The 14,459-nt window shown below is 42.3% G+C and overlaps 1 protein-coding gene across 11 annotated transcripts in view; it reads left to right on the forward strand.

Annotated features, from left to right (window-relative positions):
• The window catches only part of PHKB (phosphorylase kinase regulatory subunit beta), a 135,751-nt gene that overhangs the window by 61,251 nt on the left and 60,041 nt on the right, over positions 1-14,459 (forward strand). For all 11 annotated transcript variants that reach the window (XM_077931519.1, XM_077931513.1, XM_028740223.2 and 8 more), the window contains 3 exons: positions 593-656; positions 9,639-9,734; positions 13,776-13,973. In XM_077931519.1, the coding sequence (XP_077787645.1) occupies positions 593-656; positions 9,639-9,734; positions 13,776-13,973 (358 nt within the window). The remainder of the gene's footprint in view (positions 1-592; positions 657-9,638; positions 9,735-13,775; positions 13,974-14,459) is intronic.

A 14,459-nucleotide genomic window follows, 5' to 3' on the forward strand; every position in this document is an offset into this window, starting at 1 on the left:
TGTTATTGCCTCTCCCTGCTGCCCAGCCTGGCAAAATTTAGGTTTTATGCATGTGGTGCTATTCTGCCCAATTCCATGTCTAATGATGGTGCTGGGTTACCTCGGACCAGCCATCTTCTCTCAGCCTAACCTACCTCACAGGGTTGTGCTGAAGATAAAATGGAGAGGGAGAGAACCATGTACACAACCTTGGACTCCTTGAGGGAAAGGTGGGATAACGTGGAATAAATAAGTTCACATGTGCAAAAGCTGCCAGTGCTTTATCATCAGGCTCTTGAAAGATGAGCACATAGAGCACTGATATTTTTCCTGTCACTGGTGCCCTCTCAGCAAGACCTTCAAACCCATAGCCCCAGATGTCCAAACACAAGGTGACTCCCTATATATAACAGATGGCCAGTGACCTTTAAGGATAAACTGCTGAAAAATAGTAAAGAATAAACCTACTATATCATCATTTTACCCTAGTTTGGTTTTTTTCAGTTCCTCAGCAAGAACAGATCTGATGAGCAAGGTAGCCTTGAGGGAGTTGGATTTTATTTCCAGAGTTGTGAGCGTAACAAACTTTTATTTCTTCTTCTCTCTTTTTCAGTTCTGTTGGGTTAGCAAAAGCAGCCCTAGAAGCAATTAATGGATTCAACCTCTTTGGCAATCAGGTAGTGAAAATATTTAAGTATTTGTTCATTTTCCATTTTTAATTAACTGCTTGTTCTTCAGTAAATTGCTTTCATTGCAGATCAAAGGACACCTAATATCCATATGGTAAAGCCTGTTCACTCTCCAATTTTCTATTATTCTTTTTTAAAGAACTAGGCTAACAAATTATTTCTTTCTACTTTAGATACAGGATTCAAAGGCTAACAGAACCAGCTCTTTCCTCAGTTAACAGAAGTTACTTTTCCTTTCAGTCATTTATTTAACTCTTGTGAAAATGAAAAGTATAAAATTTTTGCTGTTCTAGTCTTTTGATCAAGACTTTAAACAGCTCCGGCTGCTTATACAAATACTCTTTCCATTTTTCTGTTTTCAGCCTCTGATACAGCACACCATCACTTTCTTTTACTGAGCTTCTTAAGGGTCTCCCCCCCATACCCCCTATCAGATAATTTGGGAATCCATCGAATTGCCATGCTTTTCATCAATTGCTCTAAATCTGCTTTGATATGCATAGCCTTCTCTTGATTATCACAGAAACTGGTCCTAGCTCTGTCTCACTCTCTACGTATTATATGGCCATTAAAAATGAAAAGAAAATGCAAAAGCACAAAGGGAAAAGGTCTAATGCCTTGTGTGCGATCCGTATGTCCCTAGTCTAGAATTGTTTTAAAGGTAAAGGTAAAGGTACCCCTGCCCATACTCTAGGGTTGTGCGCCCATCCACTCAAGAGGCCGGGGGCCAGCGCTGTCCGGAGACACTTCCGGGTCACGTGGCCAGCGTGACATCGCTGCTCTGGCAAGCCAGAGCCGCACACGGAAACGCCGTTTACCTTCCCGCCAGTAAGCGGTCCCTATTTATCTACTTGCACCGGGGGGTGCTTTCGAACTGCTAGGTTGGCAGCGCTGGGACCGAACAACGGGAGCGCACCCCGCTGCAGGGATTCGAACCACCGACCTTTCGATCGGCAAGCCCTAGGCGCTGAGGCTTTTACCCACAGCGCCACCCACGTCCCTTCAGAATTGTTTTACAAGAGACCTATTTTCAGAAGTAAAAATAAAAAATAATAAAAAATTGTCCAGTAGCACCTTAGAGACCAACTAAGTTTGTTCTGGTATAAGCTTTTGTGTGCATGCACACTTCTTCAGATTCCTTCAGATGCACACTTCTTCAGATACCTTTCATGCACGCATGAACAATGGTGTGCAAGCCCTTATATAGACTTTTGAAATTGTCCACCCTGTAGCTCAAGACCACCCCCCAAAACATCATACATACATCACAGAAGAAGGCGGTCTCCAATAGAAATCCTGTTTGTCAGGACACATGATAATGGTCACTGATTGCTTTACCTGGGCAGCTTGGCTATTCCTTTTGAGATGCTAAATACTTAGTTCCTGAATCCAGGTCACAGGCTCACCCTATTCATACACAAATACGCCCTTAAGACAGGATTTGTGTGCAAAGAGACAATGTGGAGGCTTCCCCATTTCCTTCCTCACTGCAGAGGAATATTTGAGGTCACTGAAAGAGTTAAAACGGCTTCAGGATTGCTTTCCTGTACTATTTCAGACACGTGGTTTATATCCTTATGTATGTGTTTATCTTGTACATTTATTGTCTAAAAATATTGGCTTTCCTACTCTAGTGTGAATTAATGCTACTAAAAGTGCAATAAATTGATAAAGTATTAATCATGTTGTGTGCGTTGGGTTTCCCCCACATGAAATGAGCTGTTTTCATTTACAAATCAAAAGTGCAGGATAGATAGCTATATAAAAAGGTAAAGGGACCCCTGACCATTAGGTCCAGTCGTGGCTGACTCTGGGGTTGCGGTGCTCATCTCGCTTTATTGGCCGAGGGAGCCGGCGTACAGCTTCCTGGTCATGTGGCCAGCATGACTAAGCCGCTTCTGGCGAAACAGAGCAGCGCATGGAAACACTGTTTACCTTCCCGCCGGAGCGGTACTTATTTATCTACTTGCACTTTGACTGCTTTCGAACTGCTAGGTTGGCAGGAGCAGGGACCGAGCAACGGGAGCTCACCCCGTCATGAAGATTCGAACTGCCGACCTTCTGATCGGCAAGTCCTAGGCTCTGTGGTTTAACCCACAGCGCCACCTGCGTCCCAGATAGCTATTTAGCTACACATTAATAAAGTTATTATTAGCTATATATAGGAAGACCGTACAAATGGTAAAAAAGAAAAGAAAACCAAGACACCAAGGGTTTCTTAAGGATTAGTGACACCCCCCCATGGTATCAGTTTCTTTTTGTGGAAATATTGTCGCGTTTGTTTAATCTGAGGACACCACTGTCAAAGAGACCACTGGCATGCAGAGCAGCAGACACACTTATCTGAAAAGCTTAAGGCTTCTTAAAGGGATTCAGCTTAGTTTTAACTGGATCCTTATGGTGAGCACAGGGCAAAGTGTAAACAGCTACCAGGAAAAAAGAACCTTTCATCTTTAATTTAACTATGTCTTAATCTGGGGGATTTGGAAGCTTGAGCGTTTGCAAGTAACCTCTGTTTGGCCTTGAAATAACAGAGCTCATCCTTCTTGCTCTCTGAATGCTTTCCATGAATATAGAGCTGATTTGTTTTACAAAATGGATCCATGAAATCCATGACTTAGGCCTTATTGCCTTACGTTGCGTTTATCCCCTACCTCAGTACAGAAGACCAGATCTAAGGTGTGTCCTGCTGTGTGCATTGGGCTAGATACATGAGACAGGCCCATGATGGTCATGGAGGCCATAAACTCCTGATTCACTCCAGGAAGTCAGCTTCAGCATATATGTTGAAGTCCCTGAAGACCGAAAGTCCTGGGGGGTGGTGTCCTCAACACCACCTCTGAGACTACCTCTGTAAACTCAGGGAGGAAGACTATTAGGCAATGGGGTGGATAGTGCACCAGCTAAATCCCACTCCTGTCTTGAGTTTCTAATGTCTAATGTAACTGCAGGATAAAGTACCTGACCAGGGAAATGAAATCCTTATCACAGCTACTTCATTTCCCCACCTCTCAAAGCATGGTGGACACTGACCTAGAAACCTAGGGAGATTTACACCTTCTCCAACCACATTTCATTTATACAGGCCAAGTTGGCCTGTCCTTCTAGGATAAGGTCAATGATAACAAGACCTTTCCATTGACTGACCTTAGCATTTTTTGCTTCAGCCCCGTGAGGACTAAGATAAGCCTAAAATATTTGTAATGCTGGAAGATGGATAGAACTAAAATGTCTAACCATCTTTGCCCTGGTCAACACCTCCATTGTCCATCACCACAGCACCTCTTTCTCCCTTCTCCTCCTCTTCTACCGTAATTCACTCCTTTCACCCCCATCACCTGTATAATACCAATACAGGACTTTAACCAGCACAAGAACCAAACATGGAGCCCTCCCAGATGTTGGACTCCAGCTCCTGCCAGCCCCAACCAGCATGGTATGGTGCGAGTTGTAATCCAGCAACATCTGGATGGTACCACATTGACTCCTCTTGAATCAGAACAGTTGAGCTATAGTCAGTAATGACAAATATTAATTGCACTATATATCAAGGTAATCATTAAATTACTGTTTAGCCAGTCAACTACTTAAAAAATCTACTCAAGAAATTAATAGCTGAGTCCAATCCCTACCACTCAGTTAATATAATTAATCCTCTTCAGCCAGCTGAATTGTAGTCTTCACTGTAGACAGCTGCAACCTTTCCAGCCCAAGCAGCACTTCTAGGCACATTCTTCCTACCAGCTCCTCATATAATTCATGGATCAGCATTCACAGAGGCCAGAACCCTGCCCCCCTGGTGTTAACCCTTTAGGGTGACCCACTTTGCATGAAGGCCTTTGGGTAAAAAATGTAGCCCTTGAAAGTCATGGCCACTGCTGTCCTCACTTTTCGGACTTTCTGAGGGCCTCTCTGGGCCTCCTGTCAACAAATTCTGTGGTGGTTAACTTCTTTTCACTCTTGGCATCAGTAAGTGGTATGCTGTTATGATCCAGTTCTTCCCTGCTGCTCCTATACAAAACATGGCCTTTGTCCCCAAGGCTTAACATAGATTATATGGTCATTTCTCTCCAAGAGTAACAGGTACTCTCCTTACTATATTTTATACTGAATACGATTTCTCCATGTCACTTCTGCCACTATTCCATGATGCTACTGGAATTTCCTCATGGACCACTAGCCCGGGAAAACTTCTTTAATTTCTCACGGTTGTCCCAATAACTGTCCTGGTGGAGATTTGTGGTGTTGAGGCACCCAGCTGGAGGTCACTGAGGAATGTCCTATCTCAGCATCCTTCAAGCTGCAGAAAGAACCCCCACCCAACTGAAAACAATTTGGTTGCATGTTCAGTTTTGTCATTTTATGCTAGCATACTTCCCACTAGGCTTAGTCTGCACTCATCACTCCCTGTAATAGTAAGCACAAGTGGTGAGTACTGATAGAATTGGATCTCAAGTGGAGTTGCTGAAAAAGAGGAATCCTTATGCTTGGGGGAGGTCTTGGGTTTACAGTACAACCCCCCCCCCCCAACTCTAAAATCTCTCCCAATCTTTTGGGGACTGAGCAAGGTAGGAGCCAAAAGATGGAAAACTGAGTAGGTGGGAGGAGGGTGTGGATTGCCTTATAACTTACAGTATCCTGGAAGAGGGCATTTATTTGTTATAAACTATCAAAGCAGTTCACAACAACTATACATAAAAGCATACAATAAAAAACACATTAAAAATGTTGTTTTCCCTTTACAAGGGAAGAGTTCATCATGCTCCCTGTGTGATGGTGTGGGCGTAAAGCTCAGTGTCCTCAGTTTGCTCTTGATGAATTCTGAATGTTTTTCTCTGTCAAGATTGAAGTGGTTCTCTAGTAATAAAAAGTGAAAATGACAGTAGTCTTACTTCCTCTCATCCCTTTCTGGAGCAACTCTCTTGGGTCATGTCTCATTGCACCTCACAACAGTATAGTAATTTTTGTTGACTTTCCCTTGCTGATCCATGCATCTAGTTCCATGCTTTCAAGCAAGCTTTGGGCTCATGTTTCTTGATGATATGCCTAAAACATTTCATTAAACTTTCAGGATTTCCAATGAGTTTCAGTAGAAGTAAATAATAGGTGCATTAAAAACAGAGGTTATTGCTTTTCAGAAAACCAAAACCTTTTACAGTGGTAGCTCGGGTTAAGAATTTAATTTGTTCTGGAGGTCCGTTCTTAACCTGAAACTGTTCTTAACCTGAGGTACTACTTTAGCTGATGGGGCCTCACGCTGTCACCACGCTGCAGCAGCATGATTTCTGTTCTCATCCTGAAGCAAAGTTCTTAACCCGAGGTACTATTTCTGGGTTAGCAGAGTCTGTTACCTGAAGCTTCTGTAGCCTGAAGTCTCTATAATCCGAGGTACCACTGTACTGGAATCTGCTTCCAGCAACAACTCCCCGCATCCTCACAAAAACTGCCTCTGAATTTTAGTTACCGGTACTTTTCAGAGCACTATTCCAGGAAAGAAGAACAACAACTTGAGGGCCACATTCCCTCATGGGCAGGGTCCAAGAGGGCACAGTCAAATGGTGAGCAGGGCAAATGTGGGAAAAGTAAAGGATGTGACCCTTTCCTTTGCAAAATATGCTGCATTCTAGCCATGCAGAAGTCATAAACAAACACACACATAATCTCTACATCTTCTATTGGGCAAAAAAAGGGTGTTAATCACAGTTCAAGGGCACTTTAAAACCAGTCCAAATCACTTGAAGGCATTGAGCAGAGCCAGTGAGGGGCATAATTAAGGGAAGAGGCATGGCTTGGGGAGAGTCTCAAAGGCCAGATAGTGAGGCCCATGGGGCTAATTTGAAACCCTTGTCCCCCCAGGCCAGAGGACTACACTCTGTGCTATTTCATTTGGAACTTGGGGCTCCCACTCGATGGAATAACCATCCCATGTACACATTAAAATTCATTGTGGGTGAATAGACCTGACCTAATCTTAGCCTCTGCTTATCCATTTAATTATTTTTATGCATTTTACAGTGGTGCCTCGCAAGACGAAAATAATCCGTTCCGCGAGTCTCTTTGTCTAGCGGTTTTTTCGTCTTGCGAAGCAACCCTCTTAGCGGATTAGCGCTATTAGCGGCTTAGCGGCTATTAAAGGCTTAGCGCTATTAGCGGCTTAGCGGCTATTAAAGGCTTAGCAGCTAAAAGGCTATTAGCAGCTTAGCGGCTTAGAAAAAGGGGGGGAAAGCGAAAAAAATAGCAAGACTCGAAAAGACGTTTCCGTCTTGCGAAGCAAGCCCATAGGGAAAATCATCTTGCGAAGCGCATCGAAAAATGGAAAACCCTTTTGTCTAGCGGGTTTTTCGTCTTGCGAGGCATTCGTCTTGCGGGGCACCACTGTACTTCCCCTCCCCTTGGATCTGGAATCACTGGCTGCTGCTCTCTTTCTGTGCTACAACATTTTCTGATCATGAAGCAGTTGCTGTAAACAGTGCAGTTAGATTTTGTAGCATCGTTCCCCCCCCCCCATTCCTCCCCCACACTGATCACACACTTGAAACCATGTAAATGAATGTAGATATATTTGAGAACTATTTGAATGTGTGTTAAGGAGCAAGATGACATAATTGCAAATCTTTTAAAAAATCAATCTTGGGTTGTTGACCTACGTTTGCCTTTGAAATACTGCAATATGGTTTTTTTTTAAAAAAAATGCACGAGATAGAAATTATACTGTACGCGATTCAGTAACTCAGAACCAGTTGTTTTTTCTGTGAGATCTCTGACTGATAGAAAACTAGCTGTTGTTAAACTTTTTAGATGAACAAATACCCTCTGAACATTTAGAAATGATCAAGAAGTTCTAAAATTAGGATTGGCAGGAAACAAAAGAAATTATATCCTGTAAAATTCTGTTCTATTAACAAAATGGAATAAACCTTAAATGACCTGAAAAATAAAATTTAAGTGGCCTTCAACATTTGTGTAACTTTCAAGAATATATTACATGCTAACATTTTGTGCACATGGTATTTCCTGCAGTTTCACAAGCAAAGAATCACATATCCTTGCCCCCTAGGAGCTTAAAATCAAGCCTAGGAAGGACAGCAGAGGGAAGGGAGGGAAATTTGAGAGTAGCAAGGGATGAACATGAGCTAATGCAGTCACAAATGCTAGCATCTGGGCCACCGTGAGTAGGCAGCACCTTTTAGCAGCTTTCAGGGAGGTTTCCAGTGTCTCAACAGGGCACAGCACTGCACTGATACCTGCCCTGGTTTCCCTGTACGGGATGGCTAGGTGTGGAAACCACAATTTTAATGTCTCATAGTGCCCCAACAAAACATAACTCGTAGGGCATTGTAGCAGAATAAAATGGTGGCTCCCAGTGCTTCAAACCACCTGGCACTGATCACAACCCTCCTTCTTGTCTCTGCTGTCTCCTCCCCGCCCGCCCCCCCCCCCGGCTAAACCTGCAAGTCGGTGAGAGCCCACCAGAGGCCACTTTGCCCAGAACCCCCTCAAACCTGACACAGGGCCAGACATATGCTTCATAATGTGTTCAAATCATGGGATGCAGCCTGCATACCCCATTGCAGAGAGTTCCCTCGACCTTGGGAGCAGTTTTTGGAACAAGACAGAAAGCCACAGAGCTGCTTTTGCCAATGTCCCACAACTCCCATCAGCTCCCGGCAGCACAGTTGTGTTGTAGTCCAAAACATCTGGAAGGCACATAGTTGGCAAAAGCTGCATTATGGGGAGGGAGGAGGTTGGAAACCCCTGTTCCACATCTGGTTGTTTGCTTGCAGTTGAATAGGTTCCCTGGCATATTCCTTATGAGGGCAGGGTCATTTCACCACGTCGATGTTTTCTTTCCAAGATCTAGCGGATGTCACAGTAAGCATGGGAGCATCTATCAGACACTCCAGCTCATTTGTTTCTTTTCACGAAGAATTAAATTTCTGACTTTGACATATTTCATAGGCACAGTAGGTGGGCAAGCAGCTATCATGCTAAAACTGTTTGTAACACATTAGTGGTACTACAACACAATTTTAGCTTCTGCTACTAATTTGTGTGGATCTTGTCATCTGCTGCACTGTCAAATAAGTGTAAAGCACTGAGCATGTGCACAAGGACTGCTGTATTGCCATAGCTACAAGCCATGGCAGTGCACTTGCACTCTCAGCACAGTGGCCAACTGACCCAGGACATAGCAGCAAGGTGGGCTTATATTTTTGGCCCAGAAGGGGCTTCTTGACCCAACAGGTGTGGTCCCACAGCATTTTCATATTGATGTCTTGCATTTGATGTACCATCACCAGTGTGATGCAGTGTTTAAAGTGCTGGATTAGGCCCTGGGAGACCAGGGTTCAAATCCCCACTCAGCCATGGAGCTCACTGGGCGAGACCTTGGGCCAGTCTCTCAGCCTTACCTAACTCACAGGTTTGTTATGGAGATAAGGAAGGGGAGAACCATGTATGCCACCTTGAGCTCCTTGGAGAAAAAAAAAAGGGATACAAATGCAATACTGTAAATACATAAATAAAATACCCCTACAAATTCTTCTTAAGCTCCTTGTTGGTAGTAGGATTTTCTAGATGCATCCAAACCACTATGCTGCTTCCAGATCTGTATTCTTTGATCAAATTGTTTTTAGTCGTCAAGTTATTGACTTTATAATTAAAGCTTTTATCTGTTTGCTAGAGGTGTAATTAAATAATAGTGGTAAAGAAATGAGAAGATTTTTCTGTAATCTCAAGTCTCTTATCTGCTAACTGGTTTTAAAATGTCTATTTAACCCCCTTAATATTAGTGAAATGGTATTATATACATTTGTCTTGGAAATGTCATTGTCTATTTGAAGTTACTAGTATATGATTGCTGATAGCAATCATAATATTTGAAGAACCCATTCACTTTTCTTGTCTTTGCTATGCCAGGCTTGGGCTGTCTATATCCTATGATGTGTTAATTTTCTATTCCATTTACAGGGTTGCTCGTGGTCTGTCATATTTGTAGACCTTGATGCCCACAACCGGAACAGACAAACTCTTTGCTCATTACTTCCCCGAGAATCAAGGTCCCATGTAAGTAATTATTGATGAAACAGAGTTTAACAAAACATGGAGCAAATGCATCTGGGTATAGCTATTAGCTATACTGCCAGTTTAATAGTCTGTTTTTTATATATATTTGCTAAGCAAGATTTATAAACCCCTTAATAATATATGTGGTTTGCATAAGGGTATAAAATATTCATTTAAAAGTAGCAACATTAAAAACAGTAGAGGAAATTAAATTATGAAAATAGGGGTAAAACCAACAGTTTATAAAAGAAATAAACACGATAAACTAAAGGTCTGCTGGTCAGGGAGAAATTACAATTTACTGTTTTAAGTCCTACTGCACAAGAGAGATTTTTCTAGATAACTGCTATACTTGTCGTTCACAACAGGGCAAAGAGCAAAATCCTTTCATTTTGGAATGAGCACTGCTTCCCCGCTCCCGGGGCTTGAAAGTGGGTGCCACATTTTCAGGGTCCCATACCCCTCTTGGCTTCTTTCAGGACCGCAGTCTGCACTCCCTTCTTTCCCCCCTCTTTTAAATCATTTTTTATTAATTTTCCAAAGTATTACAAATCAAACCAAATTAGGTTTACCACTCCTGTTGCAAACATATGTCAATCATTTCCTCCCATAGCTGCATCATTTCTTCTTTAGTGCTCAGTTATCATCCTTCACTTGCCATTCGTCTGCACTCCCTTCTTTGTCAGACCAAAAGAGCCCTGCTTGCAAAGGGGAAATAGATCACCCCATCTACCACTCCCCATCGCATTGCTTGCACATCATACAATGATAGGGCAGGTCTACACCATACATTTAAAGCACATCAAATGCACATTACTTTCCTCCAAAAGAATCCTGGGATTTGCAGTTTCCCCTTCACAGAACTGCAGTTCCCACCTCCCTTAAGAAACGAATTCTTTGTGGGAAGCCATGTGCTTTCAATGTGCACTAAATGTGCTTTAAATGGTACAGTATGGGTCTGCCCATAACAGCATTGCTCCATCTTCAACTTTCTTTAAGATGTCTAACAATATACGTTAGCACCCAAGTGGAAAACCTGAATATCCATTTATCTTCTTCCACCTCATTTTTTAATCACCTTGACTGAAACAGAAGATAAAATCAGCTGTTAAGTCATGACTAGTTGCATGTGAACACTGATAAGGATGTGCTCTTAGATGTATATCAGAACATACATGCTATTCAAAATGGCTAGGTGGTACGCTCATCCTGGTGAGAATCTGTGCATCAAATTCAGTCTTGCAAGTCACACACACACACACACACACACACACACACTGCATATATGCACAAGTCTCATCATCTGGACTGAAACATATAATGCACTTTTCTTCTAATAAGCACATTTGCATAAACCCATGTTCTTTAGGAAGAGAACTGAATGAGTCTAGTGTGGAGTGTAAAAACCCTGAGAGTCTCAGCTGTATTCTTGTCATGGACTGGCTAGATGCAGAGGAGCGGTGGGAGGAACCAGCTGGGGAACCCCCAAGGAAAGAAGGCTCAGATCCTGGGAATTGGTGGTGGGACAACGATGAGTGATCAGAGGGAGAAGAGGGAGCAGACGGAGAAGAGGAGGTATTGGAAACTGAAGAGGTAACAGGGTTTAGTGAGCAGGAAGAGTCTGTGGCAGAGAGCAGTCCAGAATCAGAGGCAGAAGTGGAGACGAGAGGAGGGGGGCCAAGAGATGAAGCAGGCTGATAAGGAAGCCAGGCTGTCTCCCCCTCCTGTGCCAGGCAATTCCCTTTGCCCCTGGTCACCCAGAACCAGCAGAGTCATGAAGAGGGTGGAGCAGAAACAGGCAAGGTGTTGGAATCTCAGATTGCTTGGGAAGGAGAGCTGTGGGAAGGCCTTCAGTCCTCACAACTTCCTCATTGGGTCAAGATCTACTGGGAAGAGTTGCTGTGCTCACTAGGTCTGAACTGTTTTGTTTCTTTGAAGAAAGAGTTAACATCACTGACACCTTGTGAGTTATCGCTGACCAGCTCCCGACACCCGCCAGTTGTCACACACCTGACAATTTTTCTTCTTAAGATTGAACTTCTAGCCCTTCTAACCACAGAGATAAGTTTTAAAATGGGAAGGCATACAGATGTGGTTAATAAAATGCAGGCCAAATGTATATGAGGTTTTTAAAAAATAAATAAATCTTTAAAAATATATAAATCCAGACCTTTCCTTTTTCCAAGGACCAACTTAAGCCTTTTGCATTTGAGGGCAACAGTTCCAAATCAACATGCATACTTAATGTTGTTTGGCTGCTGCTGAGTTCATGAAAATTTATATTAATTACATGCACCTGAAACATGCAAATCAACTTCGGTTCTCCAGCTCATGGCCTATTTGCAGCATGAATTCCAGAGCTGAACATATTATCCACACTTATAAGTTGTCTGCATTGTCTCTAAATGGTGTAGGTGGAAGGCACAGCCCGTGTTTCTTCCCTCTCTGGGCGTTAGACCTCTAAAAAATTATAGTGTGGGGGATCTTAAGGACAGAAATATATGTCACTTGCCTCTGGGATTGGTAGTTTACATGTTGGCTTTTAGATTATTTTCTTGGGGAAGGCCCTGCTGTGAGGCCAAGTTAATATGACATAAGATGTCTTTAATCAAGAATGCTATTTTAGTGTTAGGTACTTTTCATTAGCATCACAGTGTGCTCTTGTTCATCATCTTAAAATTAACAGTCATGGCATGATGCCTTGTTCTTCATTCCTGGATCTGGTAGCATTTCCACAAATTAAGCAACACATTAATCTTCACTGCTAGCGCTGCATTTGCCTCATGGAAGAATTAGAATTTAATTTTAGAAAATTAAAAGAAAATGGCACGGACAGTTATTTTGTTTATATTTTATTTCGCTCTTGAATGCTGCAAATAAAATGTATTTCCCTCAGGACCGTTGATTTCAGCATTGCAATATTTAGTTCACATGCATCTGAATACATATGGATCACTAACACAATGAAACGTATTCTCTATACCGTCTCTCCTGGTTGTAAACTTTCAAGATTTCTTTCCATTATTTCTCATGGGATTTTGAATAACTGTCATTCAGTTAGCTTATATTTTCTGCAGCCCTGATGTTAAAACTATTTTACCTAATTTATTGGTTTTTCTCCAAACTCTTTTTGCAAAGGAAGCCTCCTTTGGGAGTTTGCTATTTGCTCAATATATATTAGCGTATTAAAAAATGTGCTGATTACTGAGACCTCTCTAGAGTATCAGTACCAAATTGTTGCTGAGTATCTCAGAAGTAAACAAGGAACAAGGATAAACATGGTTCTTAAGTAATTATAATATTTCCTTAAATGCTTGAATGCAAATAGTTTTAGGGCTTGAGACGATCTGTGCAATTGTTATAGATGCAGCAGAAACAGTTGGTCCAATCTGGTTTAAAAAGGATCCAGTCCAAACCTTGATGGGTGCTCCAGAGGGTACACAGTACTCTTATACAAAGAGTTTTCAATTTCAGGGTCAAAGCAGCTCCATTCACACATTCTCACTTTCTTTAGCAAGCAGCTCCTGACACTGAAGTATGAGAGAAAATCTCCAATCATTGGAGTTTCATATGGAACACCAAAGGAACTTTGGATTAGAGTTATTGAATGTGGGGGATTTTATGTGTAGCTATTAAAGTAGGGGTGGGAAACCTTTGGCCTACAGGCCAAACAGGTGATGCCAGGTGTGGAGCAGGTAAAATATATGGCTGGATTGGTTGCTCAGGCTCTACAAAAAGCAGGATTGAACTCTCTGCCATGCCAGTGTGCCAACTTTCATCTGTGCATAGGACAACCTGCCTGACAATCACCTGATGTCATTATGACATCAGATGATTAACAGGTGGGTCACGACACCCCTCCGGTCAAAGTTGACTTGTGGGGGTGGGGGAGATTAAGATTTGGTTTGCCATGCCAACAAAGTTTCCAACCTATGTATTAAAACATAGATAAGTAGTTCCCATTATCTAGATTCCATTTTCATGTTTCATTTCGCTCTGTATCATCCATAATTTAGAAAACATCCCTTTTTCTTCTGCCAGAACACTGATGCTGCCCTCCTGCCCTGTATTAGCTATCCTGCCTTTGCTGTGGATGATGAAGCTTTGTACAGCCAAACAATTGACAAGGTGGTTAGGAAGCTGAAAGGAAAATACGGATTCAAACGGTTTTTGAGAGATGGCTATAGGACTGCATTGGAGGACAAAAATCGACATTATTACAAACCAGCAGAAATTAAGGTAAAGGGTCTGTTCATGTGATACTGGAAAGGATTGGCTTATGTGTGCCCAAATGTTTGATGTACACTTGTGTATAGGATTTGTTCCTTCTTCATTGAAATGTGTTTTTTATGATTACCAGGCAAGGAAATTCCAGGTTTGCCCACTGTGAATAATTTTTAAACTATTAATTACCTTGACTCTGAATGTCAGATTCAGATTTCTAATTAGCTTCACTGTACTGACATGGTTGTGTATGCTTGAGTGCAGATTCTATTAGTGCTTCCTATATAATCTATTGGTTTAACAAAAAATTCTAATGTTAGGTTACTTTTGATCAGATTTCCTTGTTGATTCCTCTTACATTCCCACCTGTCAAAATATTTATTTTTTATCTTAATGCAGAGGTGGGGAACCTCAGGTCCTCTGGGCCTCTCTAACCCTCAGGACTCTTCCCAGGCCACCCCATCTCACCCTAGGTCACACCCCAGGTCTCACCAGCCTTGC

Source organism: Podarcis muralis, chromosome 7 (assembly GCF_964188315.1).
Source record: "Podarcis muralis chromosome 7, rPodMur119.hap1.1, whole genome shotgun sequence".
In the NCBI taxonomy this organism is placed as follows: domain Eukaryota; kingdom Metazoa; phylum Chordata; class Lepidosauria; order Squamata; family Lacertidae; genus Podarcis; species Podarcis muralis.